This window comes from Labrus mixtus, chromosome 13 (genome assembly GCF_963584025.1).
Source record: "Labrus mixtus chromosome 13, fLabMix1.1, whole genome shotgun sequence".
NCBI classification, from domain to species: domain Eukaryota; kingdom Metazoa; phylum Chordata; class Actinopteri; order Labriformes; family Labridae; genus Labrus; species Labrus mixtus.
In genome coordinates this window covers 27,255,027-27,279,823 of record NC_083624.1, presented here as the reverse complement: position 1 = coordinate 27,279,823, position 24,797 = coordinate 27,255,027, and the positions used below count along the sequence as shown (strand labels likewise).

Here is a 24,797-nt window from a genome sequence, read left to right as displayed (position 1 = left end):
GTAAATGGACTTCAGCTTATATAGCGCTTTTCAGCCTTTCTGATGGCAGATTCATCGACAGTCATACCTTCAGGAAGTCCTCGAACAAAATTTGCCATGCTTTGCTAGCAGTGGAAATAGCCTACTGTGTGCATTGTTTTTATTAAGCTACCCACTTTGGGAAACACTTTTCAATGGTTCACTTGTAACTTTAACCATTAGCCTATATTGCTGCAGAGAAAGCAGCTATTTCACTTAATTGGCTCCCCATATAATGGACTGTGAGTTAGGCATATTAAAGTGGTCTAGGCTATTTGAAGGCAATATCCACTTGTGGTCTATAAGCGGAGGGATAGTGCTGTAGGCGATCTTAAATCGTGAAAGGTCACACTCTGATAAATGCGCTTTTAAAAAAAAAGTTACAGCGGATTTGAGATTTACGTGCTTAAATCTCCATGTTGTCTACGGTTCAGAGTCCGGGTGGGCTTCTGGCTTTGCACTGCGTTAAACAAGATTATGGGGCAGACGGGATGGGATGTAGGAGCGCTCATAGATCAACCACCACGACGAGAGCATAACGCACATCCTCGCACTCGGATGCAGCAGCAGCAGCATCAGCAGCATCAGCAGCAGCATCAGCAGCAGCAGCATCCTCTCCTCTGTGTGGAAAGCTCTGCTTCAGCACACTCACACAGACCGCCAGCGAGGATGCCGCCGGGAGGATGCAGCGTAACAGTCCGAGCTGCGAGACATTTCTGCTGAGATAAGTCTGCCACCGAAATGACAGCACATTGCAATTTAGACCAGAATCAGCACTAAAGAAGAGGGGGACAAAAACTCATCAGTTGCCTAATTTCAACTTGATAGAGGAGCATGTGAGCTGCACGGATCTGTAGAAGTTGGATTGTCTCAAATGTTAATGCCATGACTCTTGACTTCGGAAAAGATTACAAGCGCATTGCTGCCCGCGTGCAGTGTTTAAGCAAAAAAAAAAAGGACTTTTCTTTAGTCCAGATTGTGTGTCTTATCTGATCAACATGTGGCATTTAAAGATTAGGAATCCATCCGAGGCTATGGAGGAGTATTGAGCCCATAAGAACCCATGGGTGCTGCTTATTATTTACAGTAATGGAATGAAGACACTATCCAGATATGATGGATGATAGACCCAGTAAGCTCATCTTGGTTCCTATTTTAGCCGTGCTTTTTGTTATGATAGGTTACCAGTACATATGCCCCGCTGGCAGCCACTCGTGCCACTTTAAGGCTGGGGAGAAATTGAGGGGGGTGAGCCTACTTTCCACCCCGAACATGGACAGCGATGATTTCTACAGAGATCAAGACCTGGAGGATGACAGCCCGCCTAAGGTGCCGTCAAAATTCAACTTCACCGAGAGAGACCTTGGCAGACACGTGGAGTTCAACATCAAAGGGGACGACGTGATAGTGTTTCTGCACATCCAGAAGACCGGAGGAACCACTTTCGGGAGACATTTGGTGAGGAATATTCGCTTGGAGCAGCCGTGCGACTGCAAGCCAGGACAGAAAAAATGCACATGCCACCGGCCAGGGAAAGAGGAGTCCTGGCTCTTCTCCCGGTTCTCTACCGGCTGGAGCTGCGGACTGCATGCAGACTGGACCGAGCTTACGAACTGTGTACCTGTCCTTATGGATAAGAAGGAGGCCCAGACGAATAAAAGGTAAAATGTGTGTGTGGGTGTGTTACATGTACAAGTGAAAGGAAATCAAGGACACGCTTTTGAAACCACCAGACCCACAGAGCAAGTGTATCCAAGAAAATAGACATGCAATACAGATGCTCAGTGGTCCCCAAACCACTGGAGCCCCATAATAAATTTAAAACTCGAGTTTAATTTTGTCCTGGCTCAATTCTGCCTACTGACTGAAATAGTAAAGTGAGCAGTGATGGATGGGATAGATGGAGCTCAGAAAGGAGTGAAGAAGTCTAAAACAATAGAGCTTTGTTGTCAACAGTGCAAAGTCACAATTCAGACATGTCCCACTTTTTAAAAGGGATGCAGGCCTACATACAATGAAAGTGGTGGCTGCATATAAAAAACGACTTGAACATTACTTTTCTTGACCTTCAGACATATGTCACTGTTTTCCCTTTGTGTTCACATCAGCCCCTCACAATAACCTTGTTCTTATCCAGCTGTGCAGGTGGAATGAATCTCCATATCTGGTAACCTGCTTTATTACTGCAGCTGTTTGACTCCCTTTCCCTCGATCAGAATGTTTTTGTAGCCTGAAGTCCAAATGTTTGGCACCCTGTTCTGATTTCATTGGCCAAATGATGAAAGATTCAAGATTAAAAACTAACTTCAACAATTCATGAGGATAGCTAACAATGTTGAATAGTCAATGACAGATTTTATTTTATGAATTAAATTCCTGTCTATTAAGTTGTACAAAGTTGGTCTATTGTACTAAAACCTGTTCCCTACATGCGTGACCTTTGTGTCCTGTGTGATGTGTCTAAAGAACCCAAAGGTGTTCATGAAAACCAACAAGAACGTATACAGATCCAGTACACTTCTGTTGTAATGTTTCAACATTTATTGCCTTCCTGTTTCAGGGAAGACTTTGTTTTATACCAATATGTTTTATTTTGTAGTTGCAACTTGTTTGAAGAGCATTATCACTCTAAGCATTGTCTGTTGTAACTGCAGTAGAGAACATAATCTAAATAGCTTTAGAGAGATGCAGTGCAATAACTAAAGGGGGCAGATTTTAATGAAGTAGTCACTGCAGGAACAATTTGTGTGTTTTCACTCAGCAGAGAGGAGTTTTTGTATTTCTCTTTGCAGTAAGTGTTTCTGGTGCTGCTCATTCTTAAATTTGAACAGCTTTAGTCTATTCATTAAAATAACACATGTCTATTAGTGAGCTACTTATCCTCACAGATAACTACATTTCCACATGAAAAAGCACAGACCAAAGCCTTGTCACAAAAAGCTGATTTTTTCTAAAATGCAGAGTATATCCCTCTGCGTTTTTGGAAAAATACAATCTTACACTGAGGTACACGAGCACATGATTTATTTCTGCTGTGCCAAGTGTTTCCTTTACTCAGGGAAGTGCTCAGTTGATGCGACAGCTCTTCATTTCACAGCTGCAGCATCTATTCTGCACTTACAGTCCTCGCAGCCCTTGTTCTTTAGTGGGCTCCCGCAGCAGCTATTCTGAGATAATTCTGCCTCGACCAGGACTGTTGGCAGACACACCATGTTAGACCCGCTCACTAACCAGCCACTGCACATGACACATTTGCTAAATGCGATGACTAATGGTATTATGCAGATTTTGGTCTTCATTTGATATTCTGTGTGAGAAATGCCTTAATTAAAATGTCTTAAGATGGTACAAGGGCTAGGTAAATGAAGGGAATTTGCAGAGCAAAATAGATTATTTGTAGCCTAATAAGATGCACTTGTTACAAAAACTTCAACCACTTAAGGGTGCAGTGGGGAATACCAATCATACATCACAGCCAAATTCAGATGGCATTCTCTTGTCTTGCGGTTGACAGCCTCTCAGATTGAGTGCCTGTCTTTCCACAGTCTCAGACATTCACCTTGCCAACTCTGGAGATGGCAGGGAACGGGGCAAGGTAGGCGGCGATGGCACTGCCTGCACGGGACTGTATGGCCTTTTCAGCCGTGCAGCCCAGGAAAGGTCAGGTGTGTCAGGCTGGATCAGAGTGCGTGTCCTGCGGCGTTTCTCCCCCTGGAGTGTGCTGTCAGTCATGGGAGAAGTGGAGCAGGCAGGCCCTGTGCGTCCTCTTGGGGCCTTTTTGGAGAAAACATACCTCTAAGTGCAGTCCTCTTAAGTTGCTTTGCGGAGTGCGTCATGGCATTACCTTGTCTGCTGACTGAATACGGCTTGTTGAGCAGGTTGTTTTCCTCTCATGCTTTTTCAGAGGCCTGCAACAAGGACACTGTCTCTGTTTGATACGTTTGCATAGGCACACTGTCTGGGAAATAAACTCAATGCAACACTGGCTCACAATTCAAGGAGCGGATTATTGAATATGCTTTTCATAAAGCATGGACTGAGTGGATCCTGTCTTTATAAGTGTTTTATATGTGTAATAAAAGGCTGTAGGTCACTATCAGAGAAATATTTTATGTTTTTCTCTTTTAATGAGAACAAGAGTATTCTCACTGCAGTGTCTTTCTGTCACTTCCCATAAGGGTGCAGACAGAACACCTGTCTCTGAGATTAGAATAACAATAACAAAGCTTTATTTGTATGGCGACAGGTCCGAGGTGAGGAAATTTGATTATCATACATACAGCCTGAAGTTCCCATTGTACAGTGAAATATAAAATAATGCACCTCATACAAAGCAGAGTCAGACCCAGAGTAGCCCATGTATAAATGGAAATATTATCATTTTAGTTCCATCATGACTGAATATTTGCTATTGAGCATACATCAGGCAACATTTCTCACACATCAGAGAAACTGAGAAAAAAGCCCTTCAATGGAAGCACAAGTTCACCCAACCAGCGCGCAAACACGTTCATGCATGCACATTACCATTCATGCAACAGAGCAGAGAGACTGTTTCTTCTCCCGGTGAGGTGACGCAGACTTTCACAAAGCATCCTCTCAGAGTGCCGAGTGTGTTCGTTTCAGAGTTAAAAGCATGCGGGGCGGGGGACAAAGACAAACAAATTACCACTGATTCTATCTGAGTTTCTCTGCTATTCCACATTCTTCTTCTGAACTTTTAGTGTTTACAGCTCCACTGAAAGTCATAAAATCAAAGCCTTAACACACGGTTGACATGCAATGAAACACTTTGGTGGAAGATGGATGTTTTGTTGATAAACCAATGAATAGATTCATTTATCATGCCTCTCTCGAGGATAAAACAAGATTTGTCAGCTGAATAAGAAGTTTGTTCGGTCTACAAAAACTCTTCATGTAGTGCTTTGAGTCACATTTGAATTTTTGTTGGACTTAATTGAACTTCTTTCATTTTTCTTCAGTTCCTTCAAAGAGGAATGCAGCAAAGCAATGTATGCACTTTGGTGCACCGTCTATTGTGCAGATTTTTTTAGTTCAAATTCGGTTCAAAGCCAACCCATTACTCATGAATCACACTGAATCTACACAAACGAAGATCCTATTGAATTCTGTAAATAAATGTCAATCGTGGAGGTGGTTTCTTTCTCTCCCTCTCTGTTAGTTATGATTCATCTCAAACATCGAGAAAAAAGATTTTTGATTTGAAAAGTTAGGTTATTGGCCAAGAAAAATGACAAGGTTCTGGTGTGGATGGGGCCACTTCAACTCCTGAATTGTCAAACATAGATCAGAAAAGTTTTTTGGTAATTTTATTTTCAGTTTGATTTAATACAATTTGATGTATCCATATAAGTGAAATCGCAGGGCACGATCCTTTACTTCTCCATGGGTTCCTCCCTGAGCCCCCTCCCAAAAACCAATCCCACTGCCAGACCTACGACCCACAGGGATCATCAATGTACGAGGTAATTGAGCAGAAAACAGGAGTTAAATTCTTGTTATAGACACATTTCTAAGTATGCCACTTCCATTTCCCCTCATGGAATCTGTGTGTACTTCTAGTTTCCTAATAAGTCATTGCAAACAAACATATCATCCTTGTTCGTGTGCCTTCAGCCCAGTTCGACAACACATCTTGTGATGAAGCGCTGTTGGAAATTCAAGTTGGGTTTGGAAGAATTGACTTCATTATTGCCGCTGAGTAAACACTTAATTTTCTCACATGCTTATTAGTGTCCCCAGGAGCCCCAGTCTTGTTTCTTGCCTCATTCATTTGCAACACATTAAGCAGGTACATTAATTCATTTTATTTGGTTAAAGGCCATTAAAATTCACATGGCGATGTAAACTATACTCAGACAAATGAACTGAATATAGTTGGGTTAGTGCTTTTTGGACGAGATGGTACATCTCCACTGTCCCCCTTTTTCACTGTGGCCTCTCGATAATTTATGCACATGCTGATGTTGCAGTTTTTTTTATCAATTATAAAATCTTCATTAGCAGATTTCTTGTTGCTTATGCATAATGAATGTTCAGTTCAGAAGTACAGAGAGACCAAAGCTAATGCATGGGTAGAGTATAGAGTTGCTCTTGGATACACTCTTTGATGAAAAACAGAGAGAGTGAGATGTGTGCTTTAACGACAGAGGATGTCCTCTGCTGTGATTTTGAATAAAGACATTGAGATTACAGGGTCCTCTGGGTTTTTAAGTCATCAGGACTGAAAAGCTGTTTTTTTAATAAGAAAAGATGAAAGGTAAAAAATAGCAACAACTGTAATTCGTTCTAAAAGGGGAATCTTATTGAAGAATATTCTCTTTTCCTATAGCCTAATTGCTTTACATTTGATCGCATACCTTTAAAAACCTTAATGCTGCACCATTTAAAAGTGAAAGTAGAAATCTGTGTGCATTATGGCCTGATATGGTTCTGTTCCTGTTTGGGTAAGGTCACCAGTTTTATCATCATTAGTTACTATGTTGTTTGGCACTGTATCCAATGAAAGTGTAGTGATACTTAATGAGAATTATCTGCTTGGCTCGGTTTATTTTTTATTCATGAAGTTTTCTGTTTGTAACACCTCTTTATTCTGTAGCACGGCAAAGCTAATATACACATTCCCTTTATATCTACAACAATCATACAGGAGTAGAAACAGACCTACATACCTGGCACACTGATGATGTGACCCAGTCCTTGGTTTAATAACACCCCACATCATATTTTATTCATAATAAGTGATGCAGAGAAGGCTGCAATTACTGCGTTTACCACTTTCTGTTCTGATCACTGAACCGTGCTAGTCTGACTCTGTCCACTACCTGTCATTACCACCCTCACCAAAATGAACATGAATATGTGGAGATCATAGTTAAATACAGAGCTGAGGGTGAAAAATTATTTAATTTAGAAATAGTAACAAAAAAAAAGAAACCATCACCAAGTGCATCTCTTCTCAAGTCTCTACTGTAGCCTAATAAAAGATCTTAATCAGATACGGGGTCACCCAGTTCCCATCTAATGGTAGATATGAGTACTTTTGAGATAAGTTTAAAGCAGACATACCAATATTAATTCCTCACAACATTATGGAATGTAAAATCAGAACCAAAGAGCTGACAGATGCAGTAACCAGATGTTGAAGACAAAAAGAACAAGTAAATAGTAAACAGAAGGTTTGATCAGCAGCTGTAGTGTAGGAAGTAGAGAAGGGTGTGTCAGTGTTTTGAAATATCATCTGTTTGATAACTGGCTGCTCTATTTCCATGTGTCAAACTGTCCTTTGCATTATACCAGACCCCTAATATCTCCTGAGAAAACATTTACAAATCATAAACCAAATGCAAACACTGCTGCAAAATGTTTTTTTAGCACTAAATGTATTGATTTTCAGTCCATCAAACAAAAGACATACTTGAAGAAAAAGCTAGTGCAAAACATTAGTCTCTTTTTGTTCATACATATTTTTGGGAAAACAGTTTCTGATGCAGAGGTAGTTTTGCTTGTGTAACCCTTACTGTTAAATGTAGCAACGATTAGCTAGCCATCTCAGTTAGCTGTCCAGCTAGCTGTAACATTAGCTAACTCTGCCAACACTGGGAGTTATCATATAGCATGTTTTCGTTTTTTAATTAGCTTTGGACTTCAGTATTTGTTGTTGAATTTGTATTGTTTCTGAATTTGCAGCTTGTTTCTCCTTCTTTTGTCTGTGAATATTAAAAAACAGTGTAGAGCTAAATGGAGAAGCTAACATTCAACAAAAATCTCTTGTTGCAGTTTATAGACTCTCCTTCTGTGGACTCTGAAGCCTTAATGAAACAATGAAAGTGCAGGACCCCAATGATACACAGTGACACACACAGCAGGGTAATGGATGGCCACCAGACACACATGAACCTGAAGGAGGAAAGTTGAGCAGATTTACAGTTCTGGCGGTATCTTTAGATGTAGGAGGTAAAGTGCTCATCACAATAATGGGATGTTTATTATGTGTGGAGCTGTGGGTGCCCTTACAGGCCTTGGACTTCCAGGGCGCAGAGATTGCTTTTCATGTGCCATTAATTCCAGCAGTCGTCAATGCTGGCAGGCCTGAGCAGCAATCCAGTTGGTTTCATAATTAAGTGTTACCTCTGCGGCGAGAGAAGCAGCATATGTCAGACACTTGTTCACTGTCATGAAACGGTCAAGGAAGTCATTAAAAAGGATTCAAAGGAGACTATGCAACAGAAAATGTGCTTTTCTTTGTTGGAAACTGTTAACTGGCACCTTGCAGAAAATCTTACTTAGTTAGCAAGGGAAATTTTTGTTCTGCTTTGTAACAAGGGATCATTTTCTTCTAAAGCTATCAACCTGACTGACCTTTTTCTGTTATAATCATTACATTTTGACACGTTTTTTTTTATAACAATTTAAAAATCTAGTATGTTTTTTGGTAGTTGCCTGCTGTAATTTTTTTACAATACTATCTGAATTATAGAATTTCCACACTGGTAAGAAAAATGAAGTATATTAAATCCAGAAATTGCAGAAAAAGAATTCCTTGATGCTCAGATCCAGCTCTTTTCTGTGCTTGTAGAAACCCTGGTTTAATTGGGTGCCATTTTTTGGTCCATAGTGTCCATAGTTCATTCTACTTTAACCATTTCATTTCAAGAAGTGAAAGACTGCTGTGTAAAATGTTGAGGTAGTGTATAGTGTGTTCTTTTCACTGCTCACCTAATTGAAGTACTCTTCATTTTTGTCAAGTTCTCTGTCTTCCAGCACTTTTTCTCTCTGTCTTTTCAGCATTTTTTTTTTCCTTTTGTGAAATTCCTCCCTTTCATTGCCAAAGTTTCAGCGGACTGACAAAAATATACCAGAAACTCTGAAAATCACTGAAAATGTATCAAAACCCTCCATGGCCCACTATGTGAACAGCATTTGTAGCAGATATCTATTTCTCACAGCAGTTGTCAGCTTTTCAGTAATATGAGGTCATAAAATTTAGTAATTGACCAATTAGAATCAAGTGTTTAAAGAAATCTGTGTACCAAAGAAGAGTAAGCAAGTTGCTGGTGAAAACAGTAGATCATTCAACATGCAAGAGAGCCAAAAAATTCCCCTCAGGAATAATTGGTTGTGACCAAAAACACAGCTGAAAATGTGTGAATATTGGTCCCATATACTGAGTTGCCAGTAACACAATCAAAATGAATGGCAATGTTTCCCCCTATCTGCTGGATATGTAAATAGGAAATTGCCAACGAGTTCACCATGTCAACTTTATAAAATGATAATACATCAAAGTGGTTACAGAAGTTTAAAATCGCTTAAAGGACGATTCTTTTCTTCTTCCATGTGATGGTTTTGCCTCTTCCATTTGAAATGGGATTAGATTCCCAGTTCTACGCGATAATCTTCTGCTTGATACACGATGCACCAAACAGGGAGGGGAAAAAAACTGCAACCATTATTGCCATTGCATTATCAGCATTGGTGGTTAAGTTACTGCAGATGTTTTGCTATTGTCCATTTGGCTTGGAGCTGTTGGAGATGGAGCTTACCATCTTCCTCTAAAAGCCACTCTAGGTAATGAAAGCCGTGAAGCTTGCCAGGGACGGCTTGTGGCTCCTCTGATGCTGCTGTCAAATACTTGCTGGTCTGGCAAATATGATCCTCCAATCGTCTGATTCAGCTCTAATAGTGTGATTAAAGGGTGGCAATTGGTGGAGTGGTGGGCAGGGACCCTCATACCCCAGTCTTTTTTTTGTAGGACTTGTGTAGACTTGGATCAGAAATGTTGGATCCAGCAAAGCAATGTCATTCTTTCACTTTGTTTTAATGGCATAATTTCATAAGTTTTAAGTTTGTAGTGTCGAAATGTTTTGGCATTAAAAGTTGTGTTTCTTAATTTGATCCACTCCGTCATATTCTGACTTTTGTTCCAAATCTGAGCTGCTACCACAATGAACTCTCAGATCCCAGGTGTGCTGTCATGGAGCTGTCCTCCTCACTTGCCTGTCAGCTTTTGATCAGCGTGAGATCACTCCCTTGACTGAAGTAAAACATTTTTTTTTTTTAAAAGAGTAGAAGCAAAGCACCTTACACTGATCTAGTTAAATGTAGTCATCAGTGTGATGAGAATGAGTCAGCTGGTGCAGTGATTCAGAGATTCTGTGTTTAATGTCCCCGAGAGGCCTGCTCGGTGGCTGAGGCGCCTCATGTGCTCCTATTATCAGAGGGGCAATTAACTTTGGCTCTGTCTTCCCTCTAATTGAGAAAAGAACATTCGAGTTCTATAAACAGGCTGTAAAAAAAGTAATTGTGCGAAAACTTGAAGATTTTTTACTAAATTCCTGCTGATCAAAAGCTGGCAGATCAGCAAGTTCATGCATTTGGCTTTGAAGACATTTGGCTTTGTATGGCTCCTACAGCGTTTTGTGCTGGGCTTCAGAAATATTTGGCTTAACACTGACTCCTTTAACTAGTTTAGCTTGTTTAAGTGTCACAGTTTTTAAATGCTCATTATATAACAAGATCAAATGTTGACTTTTTATTTTTGGCTCATGGCATAATTTCCAAGAATCATTGCGAGGCAGCCCCGGGTAACCTTCTTTGTTATGTAATTCATGGGGGAATTTCCTTCCTTTTCTTTGTGTGCACAGGTTATGTTTGTACTTGCGTCTTTGCTTGACACGTTGACATATCAAACAGTGACATGGAAAATGCCAGCACAGGTACCAAGCTGTGTTATTTCTCAATTGATACCTGTAAGGCTAGTGCCAGGTGTAACTGCCTCCAGAGTTGATTTATGATAACAAACCTGGAGAAAGGTCATCCGTCCTTATCTGGGGCGAGCCAGTGACAGCTAAGCTATACTGTGGGGAGGCGAGCAAAGGGTGCCTGACGCACACCTCTCCACAATTTGGATTCAGTGGTTGACTGAGCACCTGGCACACTTTAACTGTAAGCACAGGTAGAGTCACCTTCACACGGACTAATCTCTGCATGCAAGCGGGCGCCACCCTGTCCTCTTCTGCAGGGATAAGGAAGGAAATGTTTTGATGTTTTTGTGGCCTGTGCTGGCTGGAGATGTTACATTAAAAAAAAACTCACAGTACTGCAGGTATTTCATGCAGGGAGGAGGCGCATGGAGGTTTGCAGATAGTAAAATCAGTCATGGCATGTATGAACTATGAAGTCAATCCATTTAAAATGTAAATTCTTTACTTCTGGTTTGGACTGCAACTTTGCAGCAGCATCAGTCAGACCATGGAGTGAGAGAGATTTGAATAATCTCATTGAACAGATTGCAGTCCAGATTGCCTCTTAAATTCCTGCATTTATAAATAGATGTTTGGTCCTGTTTTATTTTGCCAGATAATTATAGGTATCTGATCAGCATTGCACATCATTAGGGACGATACTTGCTGCCATTAATGATTTTTTTACAAGATAATATAACAATCTGTTAAACAAATCACATGAAAAGATTGACATAAAAATTACATTTAAGAATTACCTTCTTCCTATATATGCAAAACCTTCCCCTAGAATATAACTGTTGTATATTTTCCCCCAGTAGAAAGAGAAGACAACATCAGATAGTATTAGTTCTGCTGTACGTTATGCTGCCTGAACAGTATTTTATTTCCCACTGGAAAAGGATTTCCCTCTGTAGATCAATTTATCTCACAGCTACCTACAGTATTGCAGTATAAATTGGGTCCCAGGCCACAGTATAATAAGTATGGATTGAAAATCTGTCCTAACAACACTCAGGCACTAGAGAGTAGAGTAACATCTTGCGGCGTAGCAGCGTGCTGGTGTGGAACAAATAGCATTATGTCGCAGCACGTGTCGTGTGATACAGCACATCAACCTCATCATAGGAACCGGTGTCTCTCAACGGGAATCACTCCTCTGGAGGTGTTAGATGAAGGACTGGAGACAGACCCAACAAATCCAGGCATCACTTAAGTCCTCATCAGTCCCTCTTCTGAAATGCACAGTGGACTCTGCTTCATTCATCATTCTGTTTAAGCCTCCTCTCTCTGACTCTGTTTACTTTCTCAGTGAGGGTGTTGAGAGGAAACTGTCCTAACACTGGAGGCTTCACTTTGCTTCATTTGTAATGCCAGGCGTGTCTGAATCATAATAAATTACATAGAGAGAGAGAGAGAGGGGGTAATATTAAGTGTCTTTGAGTGCTTCCTTTTCAACAGTACATTTGAATTACCAGCAAATGGCTTTTCCTTCTCTTTGTCATCAAGAAGCAGATTATACCTTTGTTTAATATTTCAAGATGCAGAATAAAGCCGTGCATATTAATCTCCTACCAAAGAAAATTAGCATTTATTCAAGACTTTTTGAAAACCTATGAAAGCAAGTGCAGCGCAAAAGCCAATTTCGGAGCTTTTAGCAGCAACGTGCAGCACAGTCGCTGGGTCTTTTCAGGCCCGCAGGGTGCCAACATGACTAATGGGTCTTACCTGGATCCTCTATTATCGACTTGCACAGAAATACTCAGGGATTGATTTGACTGCTTATGCTACCGCCATAATCTCCCCTCCAATGATACAGCTCCACGGCGATTTGTAAAAGTGCTGCTGCAGCCCTTTTTTTAAATGTCGGCTGTAATATCAAATCTGATCATGTAGGCTGCTCCGTGTGAGAGAAGAGTTGAGTTACTCCATTAAATTCAGTCTATTGTCACCTCTGTGTAACTAGAACAGACAGTTATATTCATTATGTCGCTTGGAAGAAGGCGTAGCAGAGGTTTATTCAGGTATTTTAGTGTTTTTACTGAAATGAAAAACTACTAAGTCTGCATGTAACATTGTGCTTACTAACTATGCAGCATTGTTTGATTGCTGAAGGTCTTATTGAATTGTTTTGTCCACAGTTGAAACTGCATTAAGAAGACAAAAAATATCAAGGCCAAGAAAAAACAAATATTCCAAACCGTCAGAGTTCCACTGGGATGCTTTGTAGAGATTTCTGATTCCTTTTTCTTTTTGCATCAAACATCTGTGTGCCTTAGGATAAAATGAAATCTATAAGGATTGTTGAGGGGATAGATATTGTTAAGGCAACCTTGCTGTCTTCTGACAATGATATAGCCTCAGGGAGCAACAGCCAACTTTTCAAGGCTTCTGGCGTAGCCATCTTTAGGCATAAAGGACTTCCTGTCAAGACTTAATTTTCCATGCATTGCCATTTTTTTTACAGCCTGGCTAGCAACTTAAGAAGTGAGATGGAGTTCGAGTTGGTAAACGATGTCAAAAAAGGCATTGTTATAGATGAGCTTGCATGCAGATATCGGTTTAGAGACTTTTATCAGAGCTAAATCTTTGTCTTAATGTATGTCAATGAGTTTCAGGGTTGCATTACGGCTGATGCTTTCTGCCTCCTTTGCTCTTAACAGGACTGATTTCCTGCATACAAATAATTCCCACTGAAATACTAGTGAGCAAAACTCAAAGCACAAGTGACAAACCAGAACACTTCCAAATCTGGTCCCAATAGTCTACAGATTCTGCATCTTTATGCAGAATATGTAAATAGAAATTATTGAAATCTATGCACTCAAAATATGCAACAAGACACCACCAACACCATCAGTCAACACAGCAAAGCGTTTTGTGAGCTCGATCTGTTTGTATTTACCATGTTCAGAGTGAGTCCTACAGCCATCTCCACTCCTCCAAAGTGAGAGAGGAGCGAGCCGGGCTCTAAGCAGCTGTTCCAGCAGCAGCCTGTGGCCTTTCCATGTAGATGATTGATTCAGGTGCGGCGAGAAGGGAGAGAAGGGATCAGGCTTTGGGCTATGTCCGTTAATCACACTGTATTACCACACAGGAGGCATTTATCACCAAACACCAAAGGCTTCAGTCCACGGGGAACACTGAAACCAATCTCCCTGCTTACATGCAATCCATCCAGGTCCAGGAAAAAGCAGCATTGTTGAGTGCGACCACATCCATTTTCTCTGTAAGAGGGGGATGTTCCAGAGAAAAAGTAAGAGGCAAGGAACAGAGAAGAAAGAAGAGACTTAAAGAGAAGTCCTTGGAAAGTCACAGCCTTGTGTTGTGTTGATGCCTCAGCATGGAGTTCAAGCACAGCTTTGCCCCAGGCAGTCAGACCTAAAACAGCCCCGCATGAAAACACTGTAAGACTTTGTAGCTCCACCACCAGGGTGGCTACTTCTGGGATGACGATAGAATACATTTTATCTTTCATTGCAAGGGGCATAAACAATAGAATCAATGTTCTTTGAGCCTTTTTCTTTTTTACTTATGCAGTGCTGGATGACATTGCTTTGGTTACAGAAAAAGTTCAGCCAGCATCAAGTTTCTTCTTTCTTTAATTTGTCTTATTCCAGAGCCCTCAGCCTTTCTGTGTTGACACATCTGGGGCACCAGCACACATCCCATTGAAATTAATAAGGAGGGCGAGTTTTTGACAAGGTGTTGTTTTCTGTCTGAACACAGCCTGGACTCATGGGTGTCAGATGCAAACCCTTTCCCCTCATTGGGAGGCACAGCATCTTATCCTGCTAGCTGTCGGCTACAATTATTGGATCAATAAGAGTTTTGTAAACGTTGCTCATATTGTCTGAGGCCCATTTGGAGGAAGAGCATGTTGGCTGGAAACGTCACTTAATAAATCATTCAAACGGGAGCTTCTTGGTGTGCAGATCTTGTTTTGCTTTCTTTACCTATTTGTGTTTTTGGATCCAGCACCCACTGAGGGATGTGCGTGTCTTTTTTTGATTTGTCATTAAGGCCCATTCACAGACAAACTTCAAGTTTAAAATATACTATTTTGTAAGTCTAAGTCTTCTTTCTTCCAAAAGTGGGTGTTGTAAAACATTTAAAAAATGAGTGATATAATTGTTTCCATTTTCAAATAAGTTCTGCCCCAAAAGAAGATCAATTGTGATATGACATGATGACACATAACGTTGCCATAGTGGTAAAAGACAGAGAGGATTTTTTTCCTCGAATAACTTCAGATTTTTAAATTATTTTCCAGTCAACAAAAAGTGTCCAGTAACCCCAGACGATCAGCAAACCTCAACCTTTTTATTTCTTTAAGGCCATTTGCAGTCAACTCAGTTACACTAAATCATGATTTTTCTGTTTTATGGATTGTTTAGTTGATATTCTGTTGATATTAGGTTTAACTCTATTTGATGTTTAGAGAAGAGTTTTAATAAAGAAACATGTTTGCTAATACCAGCTTATTCTTGGCTTATTGTACATTGATTATGAAATATGCACCTGTTCGCATTTAAGCTCACAATGACCTTAGTGAGATCTTAAGGGCACGCTCACACTGGGCAAAGTTGTCCCGTGTGTGCTTAAGCACGATTGTTCCCCCTCCCCATTCCCCCTCTGGTCTGCACTCACACTGCTCCAGGACTAACCGGGCCTGAGCACGGTTACCTCTTGATGATGGAGTAAAATAACAGTATGAGTGACTTTTTTCCTGTGCCGATGAAATTGAAAGTGAAAAATGTTAATGAATCACAGTGGAACTAAATATCAGCAATGGACTGATCAGTTAAAGATGTCTCTTCTGTCGTAATCCAGCAGATGAAACCTTTTGATCATTTTTACTTACTTTAAAGTAAAGTAAAAAAAACAGTTATTAAAAATGAGGAATCATTATAGGCTACAATGGTTCAACTTAGTGCTACATGTGTAACCTAGGTTACTTCGTTTTCCTTACTTTCATAGGCGTCTTGTTCCTTCTTGGTCATTATCATCAAAATGAGTTAGCTAGAGCAAGATTTCTTTGTTTTTACCTTTTTCACTCAACGCCACATTCTACTACATTATACATAACATACCCTTATTATGGCCTCCAGGATACTCACGCACAAACTGCACCCAAACGTTCTAACATCTGACATTAGCGGTGATAATAGTTCTCCCAGTGGGGGGTTGTGTTTAAGGGCTTTAGAATAGTATGCTTCAGTACAGCAGGGGTCTGCCTTTGATTGAAGGTAAAAGCATATAATATACTGAAAGCTGCAATTATTGAACATATTCTAAGCCCCTGAATTGGGGTGTGTTATCCAGGTTTTTTTTTACAGCAGCATATGCATGTTTTAAAAGTGTCTTCAACGCAGTTTGACTGCTCTTATGTATATTTTTTAGTACGTACAGCTTTGTGTTAATTAACATCTTTATCTTGAACAAAGTTGGAGCTGCTGCTTCCTGTTGTCTGGACCTATATGAAGGTTATTATATATTCTCTGGAGTGTTCATTAACTTTCATTCACTTCATGCCTGTTATTTCCGTTACATCTGAAGCCTTTATTGCGTGCCGTATGACTGGAACATGAAAAGCTGCATGAGAGACAAACACATGAATCCATCGGGGGTCTTTGCACATGCTGGGTTTGACATTAACATTGAAATGGAAAGTGTGACCAACGTGAGGTTGCATGTGTGACACCAGATGTAATTGTTCAAACGCAAAGGCCCAAATCCTCTCTCCCACAGGACCTTCACACTGATGCATTAAGTTACATCAAATAGACCTCTGTTTATACAAGGCTTTAATGAGCTGCTGTGTTTTGTTTAAAAGAGGCTAACCACAACCTCACTTGTAATGAATTTGTCTGCTGTTTTGTCCGGAGAAAGTAAAGAGAAGTGAAAGCTGTGCGTGAATTAGGAGTTTTCTGCTTTATTATCTGTATTTTTCATGCAAGATCTACAAAGAAATGCACATCTTTTTAATGTCACCCACTTTTTGGAGCCCTCAGCTCAGTGGAACAGTAGCAGAATGAATTCCCATGTGTTGACAAGAGTGGCAGAATGTTCAGGAATTTATATTCATGGCTGAAAATGGAAATGGAACAACCAAGACGGGCGTCTTGCTGTGCCAGCAACACTTACTGATGTGCAGCGGAGGGGAGAGTGACATTTAACAGGGTGAGGATGAGCAGTCTTTGACCATCTTGAATACTTTGCAGCAGATGCCCTTGCACATATAAAAACCTGGTTGGAGTTTAGTTTGTCTTTATAGGGGACTGATAGAGGGGCCTCTGAGTTCAGGGAGTCATTCCAGCTAGCCTCCACCTCGCCGCAGTCGGGGGAGACAAACAGGAAAATCAATACTCCCACTCAGGACAGTTCACAAGAAGGGCCTCCCTCAGCGCTGCTATCTGTCAGAGTCAGTCCCTCGAGCGCGGTGGGACGAGAACTGCTGACAAGGTAGGTGTCAGAGCACACTGATCACACTGTTAGGGAGCGACTCAAGTCTTGTTCAGCACCGCGGACATCTTCGAACTGACAGAGACAGAGGACGAGATCAAAATGTTGCACTCAGGATATCTGCCCTTTACTTCCCACCTATTTCAACATGATCTTATCATTCTGAAAGAGGGAAATAAGATAAGATAAAATATCTTTAATGTCACTGTACAAGTACAACGAAATATTGTTGGAGCAAGCCTGTAGATGCTTAATACCAGAAATATATAAATATACAAATACTAAAACCAAATATTCAAATAAGAAATACAATTAAATAATACAATATAGTATACAATATACAATTAATTTGCAGGTGACAGGTATAGAATAAATACATTGCACTTAGTTATGCAGGAGTACAATAGGGGCTTTGTCAGTTAAACATCATGTCTGTGTGATTGGCAATAAAAATCTTCTGAAAAAGAGCCTTTAAGCATTAGCACTACATGACTGATCTGATAACTATAATCTTATAATCACCTTTTATTGCCTAAGGTTGTTATATGTTCATTTATATTTTACTGCTGCTTCTTGTCTCCTGTGGAAATGGTCAATTCGCTAAAATACACTCTACAATGATAAAGAACGAGGTTGCTGCTACATTCGGCAAAATAAAAAGCATTCCAGAATTTTCAAAAAGCAGAACTAGTGCAAAAATAACTCCAGAATTGCACAAAAATTAAACTTTCAGTAGCAAAGAAAAGCGAGAAAAAAAAAAGAAGAAAAAAAAGTTAGGATCAGCAGCTTGGAGAGCGACCTACCGACAGGGTACACACACCTAACGGTGCACAAAAAGTCTTATGAATACACAAACGACACTTAACTTTAGCTGAAAAGACGAGGGGATAGTTGATGAGCTATAATCCATAGTCATGATTAAAGTTTTGGTTAAGATGAAATAAGTCAATTCATCTGTTGTTTACTTGATGTTCACCACATATTAACATTTCATCATGACACTCTCTGTGGTGTAGACTGTCTACTCTATGTTTGAAACGGCTTTGTAGTGATTTAGACTGTTGTGTCTGTTATATATTTTGCTGTCCATTAGCTGTGGTGCTGAACTACTTCTGACAAACATCTGTTTGTGATGTGCGCTGTCCTTGGTGCTGAACATTTTGAATTGATTGGCACCTCCTTTATTGTTTTTCAATACACGTTTGACACAGTCTCTTCAGTGTTTGTTCCTTTTATACATATGCTTTATTGGCCTAATAAGTGGCAATTTGTTTTAATGAAAGGATAAAGATATACAATATTTTGACACTTGTGAATTAGTCTTTATCAGCAGGGCCCTTCAAGAATGCACCACCCCCACTCCAGCCCTGCCCAGCTTCTATAAACCAATCACTGAGGCCTGGCCCTGCCTCACCTAAGCTGGCAAACTCAAGAACGGCTTCTAAATTAGCAAGTTAGCATCTGTTTGCTAGCTAGTGCAACAAAGCTGCCCATGTTGGTCAAGATACGTTGATTTCATCTTTCTCTTCCATCTATTCTGTTTTCATTCTAGCCTGAAGATCAGAGACAAATCCTGATGGAACAAAGAACATCAACAATAAGCACATAACATGCTGTTTTTAGTCCTCTATCTATATTTTGGTTTTAGTTCTGTAAATGGTCTGAATGTAGGAGACAGTCAAAAAGTCAGGTATATTTTCAGTATTTGTGATGGGGGCATCGGTTTGTGCTGCCATTGGTAATGAAGCCACCACTATAAATGGCCTAGTCATTCATGATTAACTGGCGTGTCATGCCTGAAGTAATTGCCTTAATTAGCTATTGAACAGGTTTCAGGGTTAATGGGACAACAGGTTGGCAGTGGACCTGATTTACTGTTGGGAGTTAATGATTTTACTCTCATCTTCCCCTCATTCCTCGAAATGATTTGATTAACAGTATGGCTGAAACAGACCCCCGTGTTTGTTAATACAAAATCAATTTCATGCCTGACTGAGCTATCTCTCACAGTGTTTTTGTTGGGCGAGCGAGGTCTTCAGTCAGCCACTGGAGACGGGACGAACACAGAGCAGCCTGTAGAAGAGCGCAGACGGTAAATCTGTGAGTGCACTGCCTGTTTGAAAGCTGGCAGCTCTCCCACCCTGCCCACAAATTTACCTCCACTGAGCTTTTCTATCATGACTGGCGGCCAATCCGCGGTGTTTCCCCAAGACTGTGTCAGAGGAATAAGCCTATTCGAGTAATTAGGAAGCAGGTACCGGAAAGTCTCCCCTGAGGTAGCAAGATCAATGTGTTTGGAAGTGTGTTTTGTGTGAAAGGCAAAAGATAGAGTAAAGATATCATTCCTTAAATAGGTATATGCCATGACCACTTAATTGGCAAAATCCTGTTCCTTTATTGAATAAAGGGCAAATGCTGTTAACCTCCATCTCACTGAGAACAGTTTAGACAAACAATTTGGCGGTGCTTCTCTGTGGCATATTGTGCCTGCAGCATGGCTCGGGTGTTTTGGCAGAGCGCTGGTGTCAGGGCAGCTTCAGAAATATTAAAAGCCTTTGGTTTCCTTTTCGTTCTTTGTCACAGAATGCTTTAGCGTATGAATACCCTTGAACAGGTTGTTCTTTGCAGCCCGCTGTGGTTCCACAGTGATGTTGGAAATCAGTTCACTTATGTATGAAAATGATACACTTAACATTGACATAATACAGGACTGAAACCACTGCTTTTTTTGCCAATTGTAAGGAGTGTGTAAACCTTTTTTTACCACTCTAAACTGTGAGATTGTCATAACATGGATGTGAACAACAAGAAATGGTTGGTTTTGCAGAATCTGACTTTCAGCATAAAACTAACTGCTTTAAGTTTGTAGCAGCACAACTAAATCTGATTTATCTCAAACACAGGCATATCACCAATAACACCTGCTATAAAGCAAGAAACATGTGTTGCAAGGACCAGCAATTTCAGCTCTGTCATGTTTTCAATGTTACACCAGGGCCAGGCAATTTCATGATTTCACTATCAAGTATTTGCAATAGTAAAATTGCGATTGCAGTTTGGAATATTCTAGTTAGATTGCGTGAATTCAGTGAGGAAACCTTGCTGTGGGGAATAAAGCGCATTGACATTTGCTGATCCAGTCCTGTTGCCGACAGATTAAGGGCATACAGGGGCAGCAGTTAAACGCAGGGAAGTTTCTGCTGAGCTGCAAAAAAACAACATCTTTGCACCGGCCCACGAGAGTCATAAAGGTGCAGCCGGAGTGGAGTGAATGGAGTGTGAGTGTATACAGTGTATATAGGTTTACACTGGGTGGAGGTTAGATCGATCTCGGGGAAAAAGTGTGCTTCATAGTGTAGATAAACAAGGGACTGAGTAAGGAGGGCAAGGATTCTGAGTTATGCTGTGGCCTCAGAGGAACTCAACCACTTGTATTTCTTCATGTGCCGTGTCATGACATCAGAACTCACAGCATTACATCTATCAGCCTCGCTGTTTGTTCGGCACTGTTGAATTGTTACGACTCTGCACACATCAGAGCACTTTTCGCTTCAAAAAAGCCGAGCCACGACGTGCTCCTCCTCATCGGGAGCTGATATAACCAGTGTCACAGTTCTCCTGTTGCTCTGAAAGTGGACAAGTCATGCATCACTTGTGATGAGGACACTGATGAAGTTTGATCATCTGTGGAGAAACAGCGAGAGGATCAGAAGCAAGTGAGAAACAAAGATGTCAGCACCCTTCTTTTGGCTCTTTGGGTCCCTCTTTGTTTCTTCCTCTGTGTCTCTTTCCGTCTTCTTCGTCTCCCCGCAGCCTCTTGATCAGCTTGTCAGCGTTTGCGATGCCTTTGTTCATTGAGCAAGTCGTTCTGCTCCGGTTGTCAATGAAACTTTGTGTCTGTGAGCCAGCTAAGCACTCAAAATCCCACTCATCTGTCAGACACAGCAGTTACTCTCTGCCTTCTGATAAGAGCTGGGCTCGGGGGACAGCTGTCTCATACTGTTCAGGAGTGAAATATTTTATGTGAATCGCTCAGGTGGAGCTGTATTCATATTTGGGCAGACATTTTGATCCAAACATTAATTGAACCAGTCGTGTTGTTGCCTGCCAGAGAATCAAATCTGTAACCACTTTGTTTAATGGTGGGATTGTTGAGCTCAAATGGTGGCTCAGGTTTGGTTAACACCTGATATTGATATAACTGACGAGGTGTGCTGCACCACTGAGGTACAGTAGATCTTAAATGACAGTTGTTGGCCTGTGTGTACATGCAATACTAGAATAAAAAGGTATTTTGTGAGCCTCTCTGTGTGACATTCTACTGAATGTGTTTATCCACCATTTTGGTCAAGGCTTAAATTTCCTAAGTATGGAACATCATCAATGGATTTACAATAAATTTGGTTCAGATATTCATAATCCCAAGAGGAAGAACCAAGCAGAACTTTTCTTCCAGCAACATCATGTGGGTTGACTTTTGTGATCTCCTTAAAACTTGGTATGACATTCATTGTCCTTCCAGGGTAAAACTGCAACAGCTTTGGTGAACCAACACATTGCACAAAAAAAGTAATTCCCATCATTATTAGCTTTACTTTAAGTGCTAATTTGCAAATGCAAAGACATGACCAGGCTCATTTAAAATGATAAATATTGAACTTGCTACACACAGATGTTAACATTGTCATAATGCTGTGAAGTTGGAGGAGCATTTTTGCTCAATGATCTTCAGATCATGTAGTAGATCTTTTTTTTTTTTTTAAATACAAAAATAATGTTGTCCGACACATCTCAACTCAGTTCTAAGTATGTCGGTGTGCTTTGGACGGAGCCCCATTGTGCCTGAATATAGCACAACAGAACTGTGGCATATTTTATTTTCCATCCGGTATCTGGATCAAAATGTTTTACCTTAATCATAATATTATCAATCTGTCTACCGGCCTACCCATTCATCCATCCATTCATCCATCCACCTGTGTCATGTTGACTTACTAAACGTCTTTAACCACCACTAAGAAATGTTTATATTTTTCCTTTTGGTACATTCTGTGTCGTTAAATTGAAAAAGAGAGATAGATTTACACATAACTGCCTCTGCTCATGGTCCATGTTGTTCTCTTTTTGCCAGTTCAGTAGTTCAGCAGTTTAGGTTACATGTCTGGTCTGCTCTTTGAAGCTCAGGCTGTAATGGGAGCTGATCAGGCAGCAACAAAAGCCAAAGGATCTGCAGGTCTGTCAGCCTGGGACCCTGCTGCTGTCTCCCACTGGACTGTATCATAGCAGCATGACATGAGGAAGATAAATCATGGACGTTATCAGGTTAAGAACCCGGGGGCCAGACTGGTGCTCCTTTGCTCTGCAGGCGATCAGGGAAGCTGAACCACTTGGCTCCTCAGAGATGGTCACAGCTGATAGCTTTTAAATGCTACAGAGCACCGAGCAAAGGTAGTTATCGCATGCCGCAGCACAAGTCTGAGCCCTGGCTAAATGTGTCTGATAATGACGGTCAGAATCTCCAATCTCTCTGGTTGATGCAAGCTGTTCACAGAAGAGCAGCAGACAGGAGGGGGATCTGACACCGGCATCACTCCAAACAGTAGAGCTGTGACCCCTGTTCATGAACTGCACTAACAAGCATCTGAAGCAAAGTCCTGAAATCCAAAAATCAGATCGCTTTTGTGGTTGTTTTGTTCCTTGCAGGCGGTGTCAGACATCTGCTGAGCATCACAGCACACTTTCCCCCCTCCACTTCATTTTTATTGTTTGTCATATGTGAGATGCCGCGGGATCTGTGATTTACAGGCAAATAAAAATCCAATTCAGGGGTTTGGACCGAGAGACGTGATAGACTGCAGCATGACGTGCTGGCTGCCGACTGAGCCGATAGACGGATAGAAGGAATGCTGTGTCCATCTGTGGGTCCATCTGGTGCGACGGGGAGAGAAAGCAGAGCTAAGAACGTCCATCTAATCAAGGACGCCGAAAACCCAAAATCAAGATTATGCACAGGACATGACCTAACATGGGATTGCATGGAAAAGCATACAATAAAGAATACGAAGCTGGAAGTGTGACAGAGATGATTTCAGGGCGGTTTAGGGCTGGTTATCTCTGGTTCCTCAGGCTGTCTTGCAGGAAAATAAACATAAAAGTAGGAAAGTTCAGATCTATATTTGTGATTACGTGTGCTTTGAATCTGGTGATAGTCTTTGGACATTTATGTAGAACGCCTTTTCATACGTCCATCAGCTGAAGGTTATAGTCTCAGCCGACGCACTACACTGCAGAAGCACGTCTCCCAACTCTATTTCTGTGGATAAAATGTCAGTATTGATCGAACAGTTGAGCAGAAGCCTCCCTGTTTGTGAGGTATGACCTTTCCTATAGTGTTGCATGATGAGATCGATTATAGCTATACACATTATATCCACGAAGCACACCGTTTATTTCCCTCCTCTCGTATTGATCTTGTATCATTTCAAGGCAAAGCAGTGGAAAAAAAACCCAGTATGAGGATTTTTATCTGTGAGACATTACATGAATCAATGAAAAACAGCTTATGTTATTAGATTTCATCTTTAACCAGACATTTCAGAGTACCTGCTTTTTTTTTTTTTTTTGTATTTGTGTATGACAGGGCGACACAGCACGGCACAGGAGAATGTTCTTGTTTTCTCAGTTGAAAACAACAAAAAGTGCCAATTAGAAGAGTCCCTGTGTGTCGTCCGGAAAGGTCATTTTGACAGTCTCATATTTCCACTGAATGCCCCTCATACTGCGAGGAACACACGCCAACTACTCTCACAGCCAGAGCGGCATAATGAATTTTTATTTTAGTCTAAGGGTATTAAATGATGGTTGTCAGTACAAACTTGTGCATTGGTAGCAACATGAGGTGTTATGCAGCAGAATACATTTGTGAGATTTCTGTGGCTTCACAAAATTAACGATGTAATTTAAGAGGTTTTTTTTATCCGTCTAACAGCAGGTGTCCAACAATGTTTTATGCAAAGAAATGAATAGTCTCTGCTATATCTGCGTTTTCATAAACTGTATTTCAATTATTTTAATTAACTTTCCATATTTTATAGCAAAGCCACAACATTCTATTTATGTCTGAAGTACATATGAAATGATGCTTGTGGAATAATGAAGCCATTACATAAGTCATATATGCTCTTTCACTTTTTCTTTAATCAATTAGAAAATAAATACTGTGGTTGCAATTCTTTCACCTAATTAAGCAGATCATTATCATATATGATCATGACTTTTTTGAGTTAGGGATGAAAATGAATCATGATGTTTCAGATGACTTTTTGAGTAATCCACATCCGCCTCATAAAGCCAATCACAAGCAAGCTTTTTTTTCCCCAATGAGAGACTGTATATGTTGTGTGTAGATGTATTTGTGTACATGCAGCACAGCGGGTTGTGTGTGATTTAGTTGCTGCATTGTTTGTGAGGAGGAATCATAAAGCTGTGTAACACCATGCAAACTCCAACCATGCTCCATTTCACATGAAGTAGAACATGAAGATTTAG

General features: G+C 40.7%; 1 protein-coding gene across 1 annotated transcript in view; it reads left to right on the top strand.

Annotated features, from left to right (window-relative positions):
* Positions 1 to 602: 602 nt before the first annotated feature.
* The window catches only part of hs6st3b (heparan sulfate 6-O-sulfotransferase 3b), a 57,303-nt gene continuing 33,108 nt past the window's right edge, over positions 603 to 24,797 (top strand). The window contains exon 1 of the mRNA XM_061054543.1: positions 603 to 1,679. Coding sequence (XP_060910526.1) covers positions 1,132 to 1,679 — 548 coding nt within the window. The 5' untranslated portion in view covers positions 603 to 1,131. The remainder of the gene's footprint in view (positions 1,680 to 24,797) is intronic.